This window comes from Ornithorhynchus anatinus, chromosome 4, assembly GCF_004115215.2.
Source record: "Ornithorhynchus anatinus isolate Pmale09 chromosome 4, mOrnAna1.pri.v4, whole genome shotgun sequence".
Lineage (NCBI taxonomy): Eukaryota > Metazoa > Chordata > Mammalia > Monotremata > Ornithorhynchidae > Ornithorhynchus > Ornithorhynchus anatinus.
This window is the reverse complement of record NC_041731.1, coordinates 42,267,645-42,285,764: the sequence shown is the minus strand read 5'-3', so window position 1 is coordinate 42,285,764 and position 18,120 is coordinate 42,267,645. Positions and strand designations below refer to the sequence as shown.

Genomic DNA, 18,120 nt, shown 5'->3' with positions numbered 1-18,120 from the left:
CAGGGAAATCACTGAACTGAGTAAGTCCATCTGGGCTCTATTTGTGATCTACTGCTGGGTCCTCTTTGGTTGACTAACCAGCACCTGAGAGGTCAAAGAGCAAGAGGAGAGGACAGGGGAGTCCTGCCAAGCTAGTCCCAGGCAAATCCACGGCTATACTCTACTCCCTCTCCCCAGTGTCCCAGACCTGCCTCGGGTTTTTATTTGTTTGCTCTATTTCTTTTGTTTTGTGATGCAGAGTGACTTCACCTCTGCCTGGAGTACTAACCACCATCTGGCCAGCATATTTGATTTTACACTGGATGAAATTCAGAGTTTAAAAAGGTAAGTTTGACCCATGTACCCCTCTGCCCAAAAGAAAGGTTTGGGGGTAGGGTTTGGGGGCTGGACTGGAGCATGCTTTTTGTGAGGGGATCAGGGAGGCAACCTCTTGACCATTTCAAGAAGCCCATGCTATCAGAAGCAGAGCAGGGAAACAGTGGGTTTTTTTAAAAATGAGAGAGAGAGAGACTTGCTGTTTGCATAACCCCCAAGAGAGATGGATAATTTTAGCAAATCAGCCACACCAAGAGGGTAACTGGAAGCTGAGTGATTTTTCCCCACCCCCTCAGCAGGTGGTGAGCCATATCAACTGCACAAGAGCAGCTTTTGTCAGGCGTGGCAAGTGACTGAGTTGCCCCTCCCTGGCCTCTTTGCTCCAGCTCAACCAGCTCTCTCCCTCCAGATCAGACTTGTTGTCCAGGAGGTTTGGTCCAAACTTTAGCTGAAATTGTCCCGTCTCTTGTTCCCTAAACCCTGGCTTTGTGGAGGAGGAGGGGAAAGTGGAGGAGGAGTTGTTTGCTGCTTGGCAGAGTGGGGAGAGGCGGGCTCCGGGTGAAGACAGGCATGGCTGGGCCAGAACTTTACCTTCTCCCCTGTTCTCTCCCCCCAGTGCCAGTTCAGGCCAGACTTTCTTCTCTGACCTGGACTCCACAGATGCAGCCAGCACTTCAGGTTCGGCCTCCACCAGTCTGTCCTACGAGTCCAGGTAAGAAGTCCTTCAGCTTGAGTATATCTGGGCCTGGAGTGCCTCCCTTGCCCTGCTTCTTCCCGCTGCCTCCCAACCCTGACCTTTCTCTCTTTGCCAACTCTCACATCCCCTTGCTTGAACTCCAAGTTAGACTCCACTCCCCAGTTTTCTCTTGGTCCTTCTCCACACTCTCCTTCCACCAACTTTGCACACTGTTGTAGACTTGGGGTAAGGAGTGCCTTTGTTTTGATTGCACTCTGACAAGGGAGACTATCCAACTCCTCAGCTATCTGCTTCTCACCAAGTACGCTATGACAGAGGCTGACTTCTTTTTAAAAATCTAGAAGGTCTGGCTGTAAGGCAAGGACTCTCAGGGGCTTGTCTGTGGAAGGGTGAGAGCTCCTGTAACTTGAGGGTCTCTTCCATAGGTTTGGGAGCTTTGTATAGAGGAGATGCCTGTGGATAAATCCCTCAGTATTTCGTAGTCGAGTCCATCCTGTCAACAGAATGGGTTGAGCATCCCACTAGTAATGAAAATTGTGGTATATAAGTGCTTACTATGTACAAGACACTATACTGAGTACTGGAATAGGTATAAGGTAATCATGTTAGACATAATCCCTGTCTCATGTGGTGCTCACAGTCTAAGTAGGAGAGAGAACAGAAATTGAATCCCTATTTCACAGATGAGGAAACTGAGGCACAGAGAAGTTAAGTGAGTTTTCCAAGGTCACAGAGCAGGCAGCTGGCAGGGCTGGGATTAGAACCCAGGTCCTTTAACTCCCACACTTGTGCTCTTTCCACTAGACCATTTTGCATATAAAGGAGCAAAACTAGAGTCACTTTCTCCTTCCCCATTCCCACCACTCTTTCCCATGCTCTCTCACAGGCTCTTGCGGTCTCTCTTCTAATATGCTCTCTCGCGTGCTCCCACATGTGCTCTCTTGCACTCTCTCTCTCTCTCTCTCTCTGTCTCTCTGTCCCTCCTGAATGGAGGAGGATAAAGACAGAGACATTCGTCCCTTCACTCACCATTTCTCTCTCTTTCTTCCTCTCCCTCTCTCTCTCTCTCTCTCTCTCTCTCTCTCTCTCTCTCTCTCTCTCTCTTCCTAGAAGAAATGTAGGCAGCCGGAAGAGGAAGCTGGCGGCCAAAGTCTACACCTCTCTGGGGGTGAAGAGGAAAGCCACTGAGTCGGGTGGGCGTGGGGGCGGCTGCCCCTCGGACAGCAGCGCCGAGGGCGGGGCGTCCGGTCCTGAGCGCCCAGACGATGGAATTGACAGCCACACCTTTGAGAACATCAGTGAGGATGACTCCTCTCTTTCCCACCTCAAATCCTCGATCACCAATTATTTTGGAGCAGCTGGGAGGCTGGCCTGTGGCGAGAAGTACCAGGTTTTGGCCCGGAGGGTGACCCCAGAAGGGAAAGTCCAGTACCTGGTGGAGTGGGAAGGGACCACCCCATACTGACAGAGCAGATGACGCTCAGCTCGGCCTGGGTGGAGGGGGAGAGAGAGTTTGGACAGAGGCGCGGAAACCAAAGGAGAGGGGGACACTCTGCTTGGGGACATCCTGGAATGGGGAGGAGGGGGCAGTTAATCCAGGAAACCGAGATGACGGCTGAATGCCAGACTTGGCCAGTGAGCTTTGGTGTTGGGGTGGGGAGGGTGCAGGGGAAAGGGCGTGGGCAGGCTGGGGATTTGCAGAACATTGGGAACAACGATGTTGCCCTTGTGTGATGGTGCTCATGCTGCTGTCTCCCAGTCTGGCAATCTGGGAGCCCAGGGCTACAACTGACTCTCTTCCCTCCTCTTTTGTCTCTCCTCTTCTTTCCTTCTCTCTTCCTGCCTTCCCCCAGGCTATTTTACTGGCATATATTCAGATAGGATCAACTAGGTGCCTTTCTCTAACTGATCTACTCAAAAGCGTTATGTGGTAGTGAGAGCCGTTAGCAGTTCTGCTTTTCATACAGTACTTGTCTGCCTCGTAGAGAGGCCCAGTAGTCTGGATCGGCAGCAACAGGGACTGCTGAGGAGGGCAGCCCTGCCTCGGTGGTGTGGATTAAAGTAGAACCTGTCGACAGGCTCCCCATCATCCCTCCCACTCTGGCCACAGTTATACTGACAGGGGAAAGTGCAGCTGTCATGAAATACTCTCTGTGGGGGCAAGGAAAGAAACTTTAGTGAAACTAATCAAAGCCCTTCTTGGTAATGCTGTATTTCCTTGCAGAGGGCTTAGGTCTAGGGAAAGCAGCAGGAGAGAAGAGCAAGGTCATTTTTAATGATGTGTATAGTCCCCACTGCAGTTCCATCTTTAGAAGACTCCCTGGTAAGGGGGATTAGTTCTTACAACATAGTATCATGGAAAGTGGTTCCTTTCCTGGAGTTACAAACTCTTAGGAGGGTTTAAATGAGAAACATAGCATTTTATTTTTTTTTGTATTTTTCCACCCTATGTGTCAAAGTTCTGCTACCGTGAAGCTACAGATGGGGGAAAGCTCTCTGTCTGGGATAGTCTATCTTTTCACCCCTTTTGACAATCACAGGATTGGGTAAGTCTGGCCCTTGCCCCAGTCAAACTTCTGGAGAAATAAAAGTGGCCTGTCTCTTGCACCATTCTCACTGGCTACTGTGGAGCGAAAGAGGGTTTTTAAACAACAAAAAATCACCCCATCCAAACTGGAGTTACCCCAGCCCAATCTCTAGAAAATCTAGGTCTCCAGTGTCCACTTTGATCTCATTGTTTTTCCATGAGATCAGAAAATTGCATAGCCTCGGTCTGAATTACCTGTGTGGTGTGTTAATATAGAGCCAGCCTTGTAATTCTGCCAAAATAGCAGGTAACCAAAAATGAAAAAGTGATCACAGATGTAGGTGGCATGAGGAACCTTGAATATAATGAGAAGAAGAGACACTGTTGGGGGAAAGAGGAAACTAGTCTTTTGCTGCTTTTTGGATACTTTTAAGAAGAAAAACAGAAAAAAAGGCACATTGTCATACAGGATGCATACCAGCAGCACTAAATTTTTTTTTGGCATAAAGTAATCCTACCACCCTGTTACCTCCTATGCTCTCTGAGTGGGGCTGGCTTCAGGCACCTGGGGAAGGGATGCAGGTGGGGAATACAGGACTGGCATATTCAGGAGCAAAGAGATGGGTGAATAAATATGTGGGTGGGGAGCTGTATTTCTGCTGTGGGGCTTTCTCTTGCTAAGGGCTAAGATCTAGAATCATAGCTCTTTTTCTCCTTTTCTCCCCATACCCAGGTGCTCAGAGAAACCTTTTTAAAGATGTTTGGAATCCCCTGAATTGAAATGCCTTTAAAAACCAGAAGCCTGTAGTCCCTTTCTTTCCTTTTAAGGCCTGGGGGCCCAGGAGAGCAGAGGAGGGCTTTGGTAGTCATGACAACATGAAACTCTACGTCAGCAGGTGACCAGCCTTCACCTAGGCCTGGCAGGTGGTCAGAAAGTTTAAGTAGGAACTCAGCTGTAGGAAATCAGCCCTCACTTCCCTTACCCACAAGGATCAACGGGCTGTTTTCTCCAGCCTAAACTGAAGACCAAATGGGTGGGAGGAGAGGGTACCCCCCATCTCACCCTGTCAGAACTGCTCCTTCCCAAGCCTGATTTTGTTTCTTCTCTTTCCCAAGCTTGTGTTCCTGGAGAGCACCCAGCCACAAATAGCTCTTCCAGTTACCTTGGCTGAGGAGATGACAAGCAGGTCTCTTCCCGTAGGCCATCTGACTACAATCAAGAAGTCCCTCTCCTCTGTAGAGCCAAAGAATCAGGGCAGAAAGCCTGGGTTACGGTTTCTCCTTTGCACCTCTTCCCAAGGGGTGGTCGTGGGGGGAGAGTGGTGCCTAGGGGATGAGAAGAGGCTGACCCTTGACCCCCCTGAAAGTCCAGATCTGGGCATCTTCAAGGTCAATGGAAACAAGGAAAGACTGAATCTGGGCTTAATGTAATGGTGTTGGGCCTGAAAAATGGAGTGCAAAACAGACTAGTATTTTAATTTCTCTGAATGGATGCAAGAGGCTTCCAGAGGCACTGGTACAGTCTCACCTAAAACACAGGGAACCAGACTCTATCCAGACCTCAGACCCTCTTTAGAAGTAACTTAAGCAGTTTCATCTCTCAACTAGGGAAATGGCTGGGTTGAGACCTCTGACAGGTTACCCATGGCCTACTAAATGTGCCTTCCTAAGCATCTAGGCAGGGACACATGTAGGTCCTAATTTATTACCTGGCTAGACTTTGAGATTGGGCCTCCTGCTCTGATTTAGGGGGAACACCAGCCACCCTTGTAAGAGGATTTAAGTGCCGGACTTTCAGCAGTATTTGGTTTCCAGGATGGCTTTCTTCCTGGAAGTACACAAGAATTGGTTTAAGGGGGCTGGGAGGGAGAGGACCCCAAAAAGGTGTTCTGAAGAAAGTGGGAAAGTTTCTAAGAGGAAGACCAGGAGGAACTTGTCGTCAGCCTCCCTGACCGTTTTAACCCATCCCCAACCTTTTACAGACATTTCCAAGAGGTGGGAGGGCTAATCCATGAGTAATCAGACCACACTATGCCCTTACTCCTAGGGTAAACTCTGAATTTGCTGCCCTTTGACCCTCACCATGGAGCATTTTTAAAGTGGTTTGTGAGTATCTTGGCTGCTTGGGTGACAGCCCTAGGTCCAGGCCTGGGGAGGCTGGCGAAGATGAGACAGGCCTTTTCCCAAACAACGAGTGCACTTTTCCCCACCCCTTTAAGTTTATTGGCACAAAAAGGTGCGTCGCTTCTCCAGGGGGTGAGGTCTCCCTGACTCAATCCCCTCCAGCGTGCCATAGAGGGGTGACGTGGAGCCTCGACTGGTGTTCGGTGTTCTTGTTTCGTTCCAGAGGATACTCGCATTAGTTCTAATAGATCTTATAATGACTCTGTGCACCTTTGAAAAGAACTTATGGTTTCGAGTTGCTGCTTTTAATAACCAACATTTGTTATATTCAAGTTGTAATTAATATGTTTGATGTACAATTAAAAAGTTCCCTTTTTTAAGTCAACATTCATCTTCCCTGTGTCCAAGTTACTCAGCGAGAGATCCCACGTGGCTAAGGAGAGAAATGAGGCTGGTTTCTTTTCGGTGCCTCACCGGACTGAAAGCCTATGGAACTCTTGGATCGCGACCGCACCATTGTTACCAGAAGTTAGTTATTCTTGGGGCATTGGTGTGGCAGAAGGTGATGAGAGAGGCCTTGGGTGAATGAGGGTTGACCCAGAAAGATCATGCTTGGGGCTGGGTAAAGGAGGGCAACTCTCGTTCTCTGGGGAGACTCGGGCCTTCTCCTGGGACTGGCAGAATGAATGGTTTACCTCGTTCAGAGGAGCAGAGCTTTATGTGGGTAAGACTTTTACAAAGCCAATAGTGCCTAGCCCTTCTCAGAGAGCTGCCTCGGCCCACTGATCGCTCCTACCTTTGTATTTTCCTCATTCCTTCCATCCCCACGCTCACCCACAGTCACACGTTCCCCCAGTATGGCAAATTTCTCAAGGTACCACACAGTGGCCACCTGCATCCTATAATAATGATACTTGGATCTGTATCCTTCAAGCTCATCGTATTAACTTCACCATAGCCTTACAGCACATATACGTACCCATGATTTATTTATTCTAATGTCTGAATCCCCTTCTAGATTGTGAGCTCCTTGTTGGCAGGATCAATCAATCAGTGGTACTTGAGCACTTATTGTGGACAGAGCACTGTACTAAGCCCTTAGGGGAGAACAGTACAACAGCATTGGTAAACACAATTCCTGCCCACAATGAGCTTACAGTCTAGAGTCTAGGGCAGGGAACATGTCTACTAACTCTTTTGCATTGTATTGTCCCAAGAACTTGTACAATCCGCCACACACAGTAAGTTTGTAATAAATAACATTGTTTGATATTTGTTAAGGAATGACTGCCGATATTTGTTAAGCAATTACTGTATGCCAAGTACTGTGCTAAGCCCTTGGGCAGATACTTTACAGTGAGATCAGATGCATGGTCGGACACAGAAGATTCACAGTCTAAGGGAGAATTAATTATATTTATTGAGCCCTTTACACAAAGCACTTGGGAGAATATAACATAATGGAGTTGGTATTCATTCAATTGTATTTATTGAGCACTTACTGTGTGTAAAGCACTGGACTAAACGCTTGGGAGAATGCAATACAACGACAGACAATCCCTGTCCACAACAAGCTCACAGTCTAGAGGACAGGTAGAAAAGGGAGAGGAGCATTTGAGAGATTCCCCTGACTTTCCTTAGCAATACCCAAGGACCACTTCCTCTTCTGACCCAGTTCATCTGGGTAGGAGGTGAGAGATGAATAAAATGTAAAATCCTTGAGGGCAGGGAACATGCCTGTTGGGTTTACTGAATGCTCCTAAGCACTTAGTACAGTATTCTGCACACAGTATGTGCTCAATAAGTACCACTGATGAGTGAATGAAGGTAAAGCTTGGAGAGGGGAAAGGGGCTTATTATTCTCAGGCTCAATGATTTCTCCCTGCTCCAAATCAGTGGCTGACCTCAGTGTATAGCATACCTTTCAGGTGGTCCATAAATGTTCCTTTTAATCAATCAATCATAATGATTGATGTGGGCACTGTGTGCAGATCACTGCTCTAAGTGCTTGGGAGAGTACAATACATGAGTTGGTAGACATTTCTTGATCACAAGGAGCTTAGTCTTTGACAGTCATCATCATCAATGGTATTTATTGAGCACTTACTATGTGCAGGCCCCTATACTGAGCACTTGGGAGAGTACAATTCAACATGCCCAGGAATTGTTCCCTACAGTGATTTAGAAAGCATGAGAATGCAAACATCTAAGAAGAATATTTTTTTAAAAAAGGAGGGAGAGCATGTTATTGGCAGGGCTTCAGGTATTACCATTATCTACAGTCAGGAAATATTTTTAGTTCCAGTGAACGCAAGTAGCCACCACTGAGCCTTTTAGGAAGATATGGAAGGACAGATTCAATTTTTTAGTGAATTTTTTGAAGAGTGAATGAGTCCTCAGGGACTTTTTAATTGAAAAAATAAGCAGATTAAAAATACGCTTCAGTGCCAGCTGCCTTTATACTTTGTAAATCTATCGTTTCAACTGGCTTGCCGTGACGGTTCTTGTTTTTCCATAAGGTTTCCCATGACCCTCAGTTGTCTTCCTAAGTAATAAGATTGCTTATTGGCAAGATGTAGTGTTTCCTCAGACTCCAGTCAATGAGCTGACATTTGTGAGACTCCAACTAGTTCCAAGCATGGAAAGAAGTGCTGTAATGTCAAAAGAAGAGCATTTGCCTTTTCTTGTTTAAACAGGTTGGAAGGGAAGGGTCTGAGAGAAAAGCATTTCGGAAAAGTTTCTGTGTTCATGGCAGAAACCGAAAGTCAGAACAATAATTGTACTTCACTTTTTTGTTTGCCTTATGGGGCTTGGGCATGAGTTCTCTATTTAAAACAGTTGTAGAGGGAGCTGTCTCATTCAGGGCTAGACTTAAACTTTCACCTCTCTGCAGATGACTCCTACATCTCTGTCACTAAACCATCAACCTCACTCCTTCCCTGGAATCTCAAATTTCCCTATGCCTCTAAGATATCTCTACCTTGATGTCTTTCCAGCACCCCGAGCATAATATGGTCAAAACTGAATTCCTTGTCTTTCCTCTTAAATTCTCTCCTCCACTTAACTTGCTCATCATAGCAACACCACCAACCTCTCCTCTCTGAATCCTGCAACCTTAGCATCATCCTTGACTCATTCCACATCTTCAATCCCCATATTAAGTATGTTGCTAAATCCTGTTCGATTTTCCTCCACAACACTTCCAGGATCCATCCCTTCCTCTCCATCCAAGCGGCCACCATGTTGGAGCAGGTATTTGTCATATCCTGCTTTGACTGTTGGATCAACCTCTTTGTCTCCAGACCTTCTCCTCTCTAGGCCATACTTCATTTTTTTCCAGATCGTTTTTCTAAATTGTTATTCTGCACATCTCCCCACTCAAACACTTTCAAAGATTGTCCATTCCTTTCTGCATCAAGCAGAAACTCCTGACTTTTAAGGCACTCAATTTTTTTTTATGATATTTGTCAGGCACTTATTATGGGATAGATGCAAGCAAATCAGGTTGGACACAGTACATGTCCAAGATGACCTCACAGTCTTAATTCTCATTTTCAGATAAGGTAACTGGGGCACAGAGAAGTTAAGTGAATTGCCCAAGGTCACAGAGCAGACAAGCGGTGGAGCTGGAATTGGAACCCAGATCCTTCTGACTCCCAGGCCCATACTCTAATCATTCATTCAGTCAGTCATATTTATTGAGTGCTTACTGTGTGCAGAGCACTCTACTTAGGGCTTGGATAATACAATTCAGCAATAAAGAGAGACAGTCCCTGTCCATACCGGGCTTACAGTCTAGAATGGGGGAAACAGATATCAAAACAAGAAAGCAGGCATCAATATAAATGGAATTTTATATATATATATATATATATACATCAAAACAAGTAAACAGGCATCAATATAAATAAATGGAATTTTATATATATATATATATACATATATGCATAAGTGATATGGGGCAGGAAAGGGGGAAGAGCAATGGGAACGAGGTGAGAAGGAAGAGAGTGGGAACTGAGGAAAAGGGGGGCTTAGCCTGGGGAGTCCACTAGGCCATGCTGGTTCTCAGTTCTCTCCCTCTTACTTACCCACTGTTTTCTTTCACTACCCCCCAGCTCATATTCTTTGTTTCTCTCAAGCTCACCTCCTCACCGTGCCTCATTCTCATCTCCCCTGCCTCCAGTATCCTGCTCACTCCTTCCTCCCTGTCTGGAAATCCTTTTCCCATTCAAACCCACCAGACTATAGCTCTCCCTTTCTACACCGCCCTCCTGAATCATATGTCTTCTAGAAGGCCTTACCCAAATAATTTCAGTTCTCTTCCAATTTTATGTCCCCAGCTACCATTTCAGTACTTCTGCTTCAAATAAGCACGTGTATACTCACAACCACTCTTAACATTTCTGTACATACCTTATAAACCTATTACTAAAGCACTAACTCACACAGATATCCATATACCTTTTGTCCACCTTTCTCAATCAATGATATTTATTGAGTGTTTACTGTGTGCAGAGCACTGTACCAAGCAGTTGGGAAAGTACAGTACAGTAGAGTTGGTAGACTCAATCCCCGCTCACAGGAGTTTACATTTTACAGGATGAGACTGACAAAATCATAATAAATGTGGTATTTGTTAACTGTGTACTATTTGCCAAGCACTGCACTAAGCACTGGGGTAGATACAAGATGATCAGGTCCCACATTGGATTCTCAATCTAAGTAGGAGGGAGAATAGATATTGAATTCTCATTTTGCAAATAAGGGAACTGAGGCACAGAGAAGTTAAGTGACATGTCAAAATCATGCAGCAGTTATTTGGCAGAGAACCCAGAACCTCTGACTCTCAGGTCAGTGCACTTTCCACTAGACCACACTGCTTCTTATTTAAAATAATTTATAGTTAAGGTTATAGCAGATAATAAAGCTATTTGTATAAGTGCTGCGTGGCTAGAGTGAATATCAAAGTGCTTAAGGGATTCATTCATTCAGTTGTATTTATTGAGTGCACTCCATGTGCAGAGCACTATACTAAGCACTTGGGAGAGTACAATACAATACAGACACATTTCCTGCCCACAGTGAGCTTATGTTGTGGACTGTAGATACATAACCAAGTGCATAGTTGACAGTGAGAGAGGGTGAATAGGGGAAATTAGGATTTAGTCATTCATTCATTCATATTTATTGAGCACTTACTGTAAGCAGATCACTGTACTAAGCACTTGGAAGGTACAAGTCAGCAGCAGAGACAGTCCCTGCCCAACAGTGAACTCACAGTCACGGGCTAGTCGTGAAGGTCTCTTTTTTATGGTATGTATTAAGTGCTTACTCTGTCCCAGGCACTGTACTAAGCAGTGGGGTAAATGCAAGTTAATCATTATTGACCTTCATTTTATGGATGAGGTAACTGAGGCACAGAAAAGGTAAGTGACTTGCCCAAGGTCACAGCAGATATGTGGTGGAGGCAGGATTAGAACCCAGGTCCTTCTGACTCCTAGGCCCAGGCACTATCCACTGGGCCACACTTAAGTGTCTGTTTCACACTCTACATTTTAAGATCCTTTAAGGACAGAGATCATATCTACTAACTATTGTTCTCTCCTAAGTACTTAGTTCTATACTGTGCAGATATTAGGCATTCACTAAATACCAATTAAGTAATGGTATTTATTGAGCATTTAGCATGTACAGAGTACTGTACTAAGCACTTGGGAGAGTAAAATGCAATAGAGTTGGTAGACATGATCCCTGCCCTAAGGAGCTTATAGTTTCATTGGGGAGACCGACATAAAGATAGATTACAGATCGGGAAGGTGGCAGAGTATAAGGTGGATGTGGAGTGAGTATCAGAGTGTTTATGGATTTCAGATCCAAAATTATAGGGTGGGAATATGAGGTAAGCCAGGAAGACCACTTAGTATTTTTTGAGCTCTTCCTGTGTGCAGAGCACTGTACTAAGCACTTGGGAAAATAGCATACAAAATAATTTATAGACACAATTCCTGCCTTTAAGAAGCTTTTAGTCCCCAGGGGAGATAGTCATTAAATTAATCAATGACATTACTTATGTATTATGTGCAAATCATGGTACTAAGCACTTAAAAATAGTAGATTATAGTAGAAATAGAAGACTATAAGAATAATTATGTAAGTATTGTGAGACTGGGGTGAATCTCAAAATGCTTAAGGGGTACACAGTTGAGTTCACAGACAACAAAGAAAGGAGGATTGGAGAGGGGAAAATAAAGGGCTCAGTCTGGGATGGCCTTTTGAAGGAGATGTGTTTTTAGGATGTCTTTGAAGGTAGGGAGAGTGGAGGAGGAGGGAGTTATAGATATTTCCCATATGCATAAACTGTAAGCTCCTTGTGGGCAGAGATCCTGATTACCAACTCTACTGGGCTCAGTACAGTCTGCACACAGTAAGTGCTCATCAAATATCACTGATTCATTGATGGATTGATTCTAAGCAGGAAGGAGGCTGTGAGCAAAGGATAGAGATGTGAATGAGGTCCAGTAAGTACGTTGGTATTAGAGGAGCAAAATATATGGGCAGGGTTGAAGTAGGAGAGTACAATACAATAGAGTTGGTAGATATGCTCCCTGCCCACTAGGAAGGAAGGAGAGAGCTGATTAGGTGCCTTAGGTCAATCAGTGGTATTTATTGAGCACTTATAGTGTGCACAGCCCTGTACTAAGCACTAGGGAGAGTACAATATAACAGAGTTGGTAAACATGTTCCCTGTTCACAACAGACTTACAGTCTAGGGGAGGGGAAAAGTCCAAGCCAATGGTAAAAAGCTTGGGCCTCCATTGGAGGCTTTTGAGGAGAGGGGAGTTATGGAATTTTTTTTTAGAACAATGATCTGGGGAGCAGAGTTTAGTATGGACCTGTGGGGAAAGTTACTACTGATTGAAATAGCTAGTGTCTGAGGAAGAGTAATGCAAAGGCATTTAATTTCTCAGCTGAGCTTACTTTTGGAAAAGGTACATGAATAATCCTGAATAACTGCTTGTACAATAAATAACTGTACAACCCTGGTATGACAGTTTTAGTGGGCCATGGAGAGGCAGTGCCAGGAACCAGAGCAAGAGGCCCCAGCTTGGCACCAATCATACAGATAGCTTTCATCCTGGCAAATATATTTTCACCCCTTTGAGCAACCCAAGTGGCTCTAAACAATTTCCTTCTGGTAATAAAACTGCCCATGAGGAAGGCTAATCTGTCTGTTTATTGTTGTATTCGCCCAAGTGCCTAGTACAGTGTTCTGCACATAATAAGCACTCAATAAATATAATTGAATGAATGGATGAATGACTTCCCTCCATTTTCTTTTTCTGGCATGGAATGTGCTGTGGGCCAGTGAGGCAGGGAGTCTGACTCAGCATGGTGACTTTCCATGCCTCTCTCCCTCCCCCCCGACACTCAGCTGCTTGGCGCTGAAGAATGCAGGGCATTCACTAAGCCGGAGACTCAGGCAAACGGGGCCCTTTGCAGGTCTGTAGTGGATTAGGTTAGCTTCAGAAGCCAAGTTGCTGGACTCTCAACTCTGAGGAGAAGGAGAAGAAAGCATCCAACCATCCAGTTGAGGAGGGAATAGCATTCTAGGAGTCTAGCATTCTGTCTCCACTGCTGAAGGAATCTGTAATATTTATATTTAAGAGCTTTGACAGTATATTATACACACACACACACTTGCAGAGCTCTCCTTTTAAATGTGAATTTTGAGTTGAAAATTTGCAAGATACTGATGTGGAGTGAGATACTACAAACTTGCTGTGGCCCCAAGAAGTCACCAAGTTTACAAGTTGAAAGGGGAGGGGACAGGGGAATGAGCCCAATTTAACCTCATTTGGGGTTGAAGGACATCTCAGAAATGAAGATTTTAAACCAAGAACAGATGTCAGGTCAAATTCCTAAGATGTCTTCTCAGATTTGAGCAGCAAGGCTTTTCTTGACGGGAAGTTTCTTCTTGATAGAAGCCCAAGATGGAAGTATTGTTTAAGTTGAAACTATATTTTCTCAGTGGACATAAACTGGTGTAATTACTCCTTTCCAGGTTACACACACAGTGACCCTGACCTGCCACACACACAGCTCACTTTTGGTGACCCCCGTCCCAACCCTCTCCTGCCCTCTGACCTCTTGCTCTTTAACTTGGTTCTCACTTCAGTGAATGAGATTCCTTTCCAACCATAGTCTAAAAGGTGAACTGCCCCCCAGAGATTGTTATTCCAAAGCTTTCAGGTTTATAAAAGATCCAGAATGCTTAAAGTGCACTTTCTAAAAATAAATTTTCCATGGACTTTTCAGTCAACTCTGTCTGGATAGGATGGGCCAGTAAAGGAGGAGGATCTGTACTGAGCATGTCCCAGAGGTATCTAAAATAGAATTGCTAGCTGCTAAGTGGTCTAGATGTTCTGTGGGAATTGTTTCTTGACAAAGAAAGGAGTGCTACCAAGTTGCAGGTTGGTTAGTCAAGGTCAATCACGTGCTTACTCTGTGCAGAGTACTGTACTAAGCGCTTGGGAGAGTATAATAAAACAGCTGGTAGACATGTTCCCGGCTCACAAGGAGGTTACAGTTTAGATCAAAGAAATCTGAAAACAACAACAACAAAAAAAATGGGAATCTTCACTGGGGAAAGGACTACAGTGAAACCTCACCTGTCTAATTGGGCTTTTTGTCTTGTTTCTGGGGATCTGGATATTTTAAGCCCATTTCGTATCCAATTCCAACTCTTTTTTTTTTAATGGTAGTGTTAAGCTTTTAATTTGTGCTTTTAATTTCCACTCAGCTAAGCCTTGGGGTCGATACAAGCTTGGACATGGTCCGTGTCCCACATGAGGCTCATGGTCATAATCCCCATTTTACAGATGAGGTAACTAAGACACAATGATGGTGTTTGTTAAGCACTTTGTGTCAAGTACTGTTCTAAACACTGGAGTAGACACATGTTAATCAGGTCGGACACAGGCCCTGTCCCACATGAGGCTCAAAGTCTAAGTAGGAAGGACAACAGGTGATCTTTTACAGTAGAGGAAACTGAGGCCCAGAGAAGTTAAGTGACTTGCCCCAGGTCACACAGCAGGCAAGTGCTGGAGCTGGGATTCAAACCCAGGTCCTGTGACTCCCAGGCCCGTGATCTTTCAACTGATTCCTCTCATCCTGACACATTCACTCTACAACCACACTGCAACTGCTTTAAGTGTCTCCCCTCAAGAATGCTGGGTGAGCCTTGATCCTGAGGCTTTGCGACCTAAACTTAGAAAAACCTAAGCCAATGATGGCAATTGATTCTAGTGTTAGTGGTTAAACTGTGCCCTCACCCTCCCTCCCTCACGATGTCTCCCTGGGGCATGGAGTTTAATGAGTGGATAGTTAATCTTTCATGTTGCCTTACCGAGGTCTTGACTTTCCAGAAAGTGCCAGCACTCAAATTGTTAAACCTGGGGCCACAACATTAGCAATGACTGAGAGATTGACAACCCCAGGTCTCAGCTGTGAGGATCTGGAAAATTGCCTGTGCCTACTTAGATCATCATTGTATGATTATTCACTGGCCTTGGGTTGGCTAGCGTAAGCTCTGAAACATTGGCCAGCCAATCTTTTAAGCCAATTGCAGACTGCCTGATAAATCTGGCCCCTAGATATATGGGAGTTACTGCAAATGGTATTGGATGCTGGGAGTATGGAAAGAAAATTCTGCCTTCCTGTGTATTTTCACACTAGAGGAGTCTGCCTTTCTTCTCCTCAGCCTTGAGTCTTAACCTTTTCCATAGGTTCAAGACCCAAATATTTCCCTTTTCAAAATCTGCATTCCTTTGAGCTCTGACTCATTTCCCCACTTTCATCTTCCCCTCCTCCTCCACCCTATCGCCACCCATTTTCTGACTCAAAGGGCTTCCACAGAAGCATCTCACAGGGAAAACCTACTTGGATTGGCCCAGTGGTGAGGAATTCTGAGTATCCTGACCTGAGGGCTGCCCCTGGACTGGTCTGTGAACACCAGACCACCGAGGTGGCCTGCCTGCTTGAGAGAGGCTTCTCAACTTCACACCACCAAGAGTTGCATCAACCCCTGCTCCGGCCCAGGAAGGGGCAGAGGTGACAGCAATGACTTTTGAAATTGTTGGCTCAACTGTGAGATGCCTGAAACTCTGACTCGTTGCCCCAAGTCTCTTGCATTTATGGCCATCCTGGTCTTGTCTAATGTTTTGTGTTTTTACTGTTCTTTCCTTACGTGCCTGTCTCTGATGCCCTTTCCTCTTTTATAATGAGCTCTTGAACCCCTAAAGATCACTTGTCAGCTGTGTAACTTTGGGCAAGTCATTTCATTTCTCGGTGCCTCAGTTACCTCATCTGTAAAATAGGGATTTAGAATGTGAGTCCCACGTGGGACAACCTGATTCCCCTGTGTCTACCCCAGTGCTTAGAACAGTGCTCGGCACATAGTAAGCGCTTAACAAATACCAACCTTAAAGATCCAGGGACCATGTCTAATTCTTATCTGTGTATTTTTCCCAGCACTTAGTACAATGCTTTGCATACAATAGGCAATTAAAAAATAATATTACTATCACAACTAGGAGACTGTCATGCTCAGGCCTCTCTTCAGTAATATCCTTCCCTTCTACCATTTCCTTAAAATCCTGAGAGGAAACTCTTCTCTGAATTTCAGTCTTAACTTACTATTTCAGTGTAAAAAGACATTAATTTTAGATGTTTCAAGTTACAATGAATGGGCCTTATACTATTTCTAAATTTGAGCTCCATTTTGGTTTCACAGCACAACATTTTTGACTTTACGTCACTGTCTGGCAGGGTGCAGGCAGAGGGTGGTGGTTTAAGGGAGTTGTGGTGAGATAATGGAAATATTGTTAAAAATTGCAGTGATAAGGAAAAGGGAGAAAGGTAAAGAGGGCAGACTGTGGAGCAGAGTGGGAGAGGCCGGGGAGGGGAGGTTTACCTGATCACCAGGGAGTCACCAGAGAAAATCAGCATGTCCATTTTATTTCCAGGGGACCCTATTGTGGAACCTCTGTGATGTGATTCAATATGAATATATTTATGTAGCTTATTATGTTGCTCTGCATGCAGTAAGTGCTCAGTAAAGGCCATTGATTGATGTAGTTATATTACTCATCTGAAATTGAGTACAAAATTCTGGGTGACTTTGGAAAAAAATAAGGTATCCATCATTGGTTCAGGAACTGATCCCCCAACCCCTAACACTGTTCCTGTGAGAAAACTGATTCCCACTTTTAACATTTCAACTTTAGTTTTCAGAAATTGTTTGTTCTGTAACTTCGAGAACTGCCTGCAGGAACATTGGGCTTAGACTTGAAACCCACTCATTAGAGCAACTACTGTGGATATTCTAGATAAAAACTTAATTTGTTTCCAAAAATATATTTTTTCTCTTCATCACGTCCAGTATAAGAACCGGGCACAGTTCCTTTTTACCCTGAAAAAGCATGGAAGCAAAGCCACTTAATGATTTGGGCAATTCATTTTATTTGTTATTGCTCTCTTCCTTATTATTTAAATGACAACATCATAATTGACATTAATTGCATTTGCTAGAAACCTGCTCATTTGGTGGCTCATATTAATTCAAATATTAGCAGGACACCATTGCATTGAAGATTTCACCACTTTAAATATCAAAATTTGCTTTTTAGTATGCCATTTGCTTCCTTGTTGCTTTTCACTAGGCTTGGGTTACAGTACCTACTGTTTCACTATCCGTAAAAGATCGTACCCCTCTCAGGATCGTACCTAGAGAGTTTCCAGTACTTTACCAGTCTCTGCTAGGGGACAGACAGTCAAGCAGAAGCACACCCATTTCATTCCTAGCTTGGGCAGTGGCTAGCGAGGGGAAGACAATCTGCTACAAGTCAAAACTCCCCTGTGCTGGGCAGCAGCGGCATGGGAGAGTCGAGGGCGGAGACTCATGTTTATTACGTGAAAGAAGGCAATGGTAAACCACTTCTTTATTTATTCCAAGAAAACTCTATGGATACACTACCAAAAAGATTGCAGCTGGGGCATTCTGTAAGAGATATGTCCCAGCATCGTTATGGGTGGGAGGCGACTCGACAGCATAAGACAAGACAAGAAGATTGTAAACTCCTTGAGGGGAGGAAATGTATATTTTACTTCTGTTGTTTTTTTTCCTCAGGAGTTTAGTACAGTATGATGTACTCAGTAAATGCTCAACAAATTCCCATTCCAGTGAGAAGCAGTGGAAGTGGAAAGAGCACGGTCCTGGGAGTCAGAAGAGCTGGGTTCTAATTCTGGCCTCAACACTTGTCTGCTGTGCAACCTTGGGAAAGTCATTTAACTTTTCTGTGCCTCATTTCCCTTTACTGTAAAATGTGGATTGAAACTGTGAGCCCTACGTAGGACATGGACTATGTCCAATTTAAAGTGTATCTACTCCAGCACTTAA

The 18,120-nt window shown here is 44.6% G+C and overlaps 1 protein-coding gene across 2 annotated transcripts in view; it reads left to right on the top strand.

Moving 5' to 3' along the window:
* Positions 1-6,054, top strand: part of PHF19 (PHD finger protein 19) — a 33,463-nt gene extending 27,409 nt beyond the window's left edge. Inside the window, exons 13-15 of one of the 2 annotated variants that reach the window (XM_039911794.1) lie at positions 239-324; positions 932-1,027; positions 2,126-6,054. In XM_039911794.1, the coding sequence (XP_039767728.1) occupies positions 239-324; positions 932-1,027; positions 2,126-2,477 (534 nt within the window). In that variant the 3' untranslated portion in view covers positions 2,478-6,054. Of the gene's footprint in view, positions 1-238; positions 325-931; positions 1,028-2,122 lie in introns of both variants that reach the window. The other variant, XM_029063530.1, reaches the window with a different exon arrangement.
* The last annotated feature ends 12,066 nt before the right edge of the window (positions 6,055-18,120 follow it).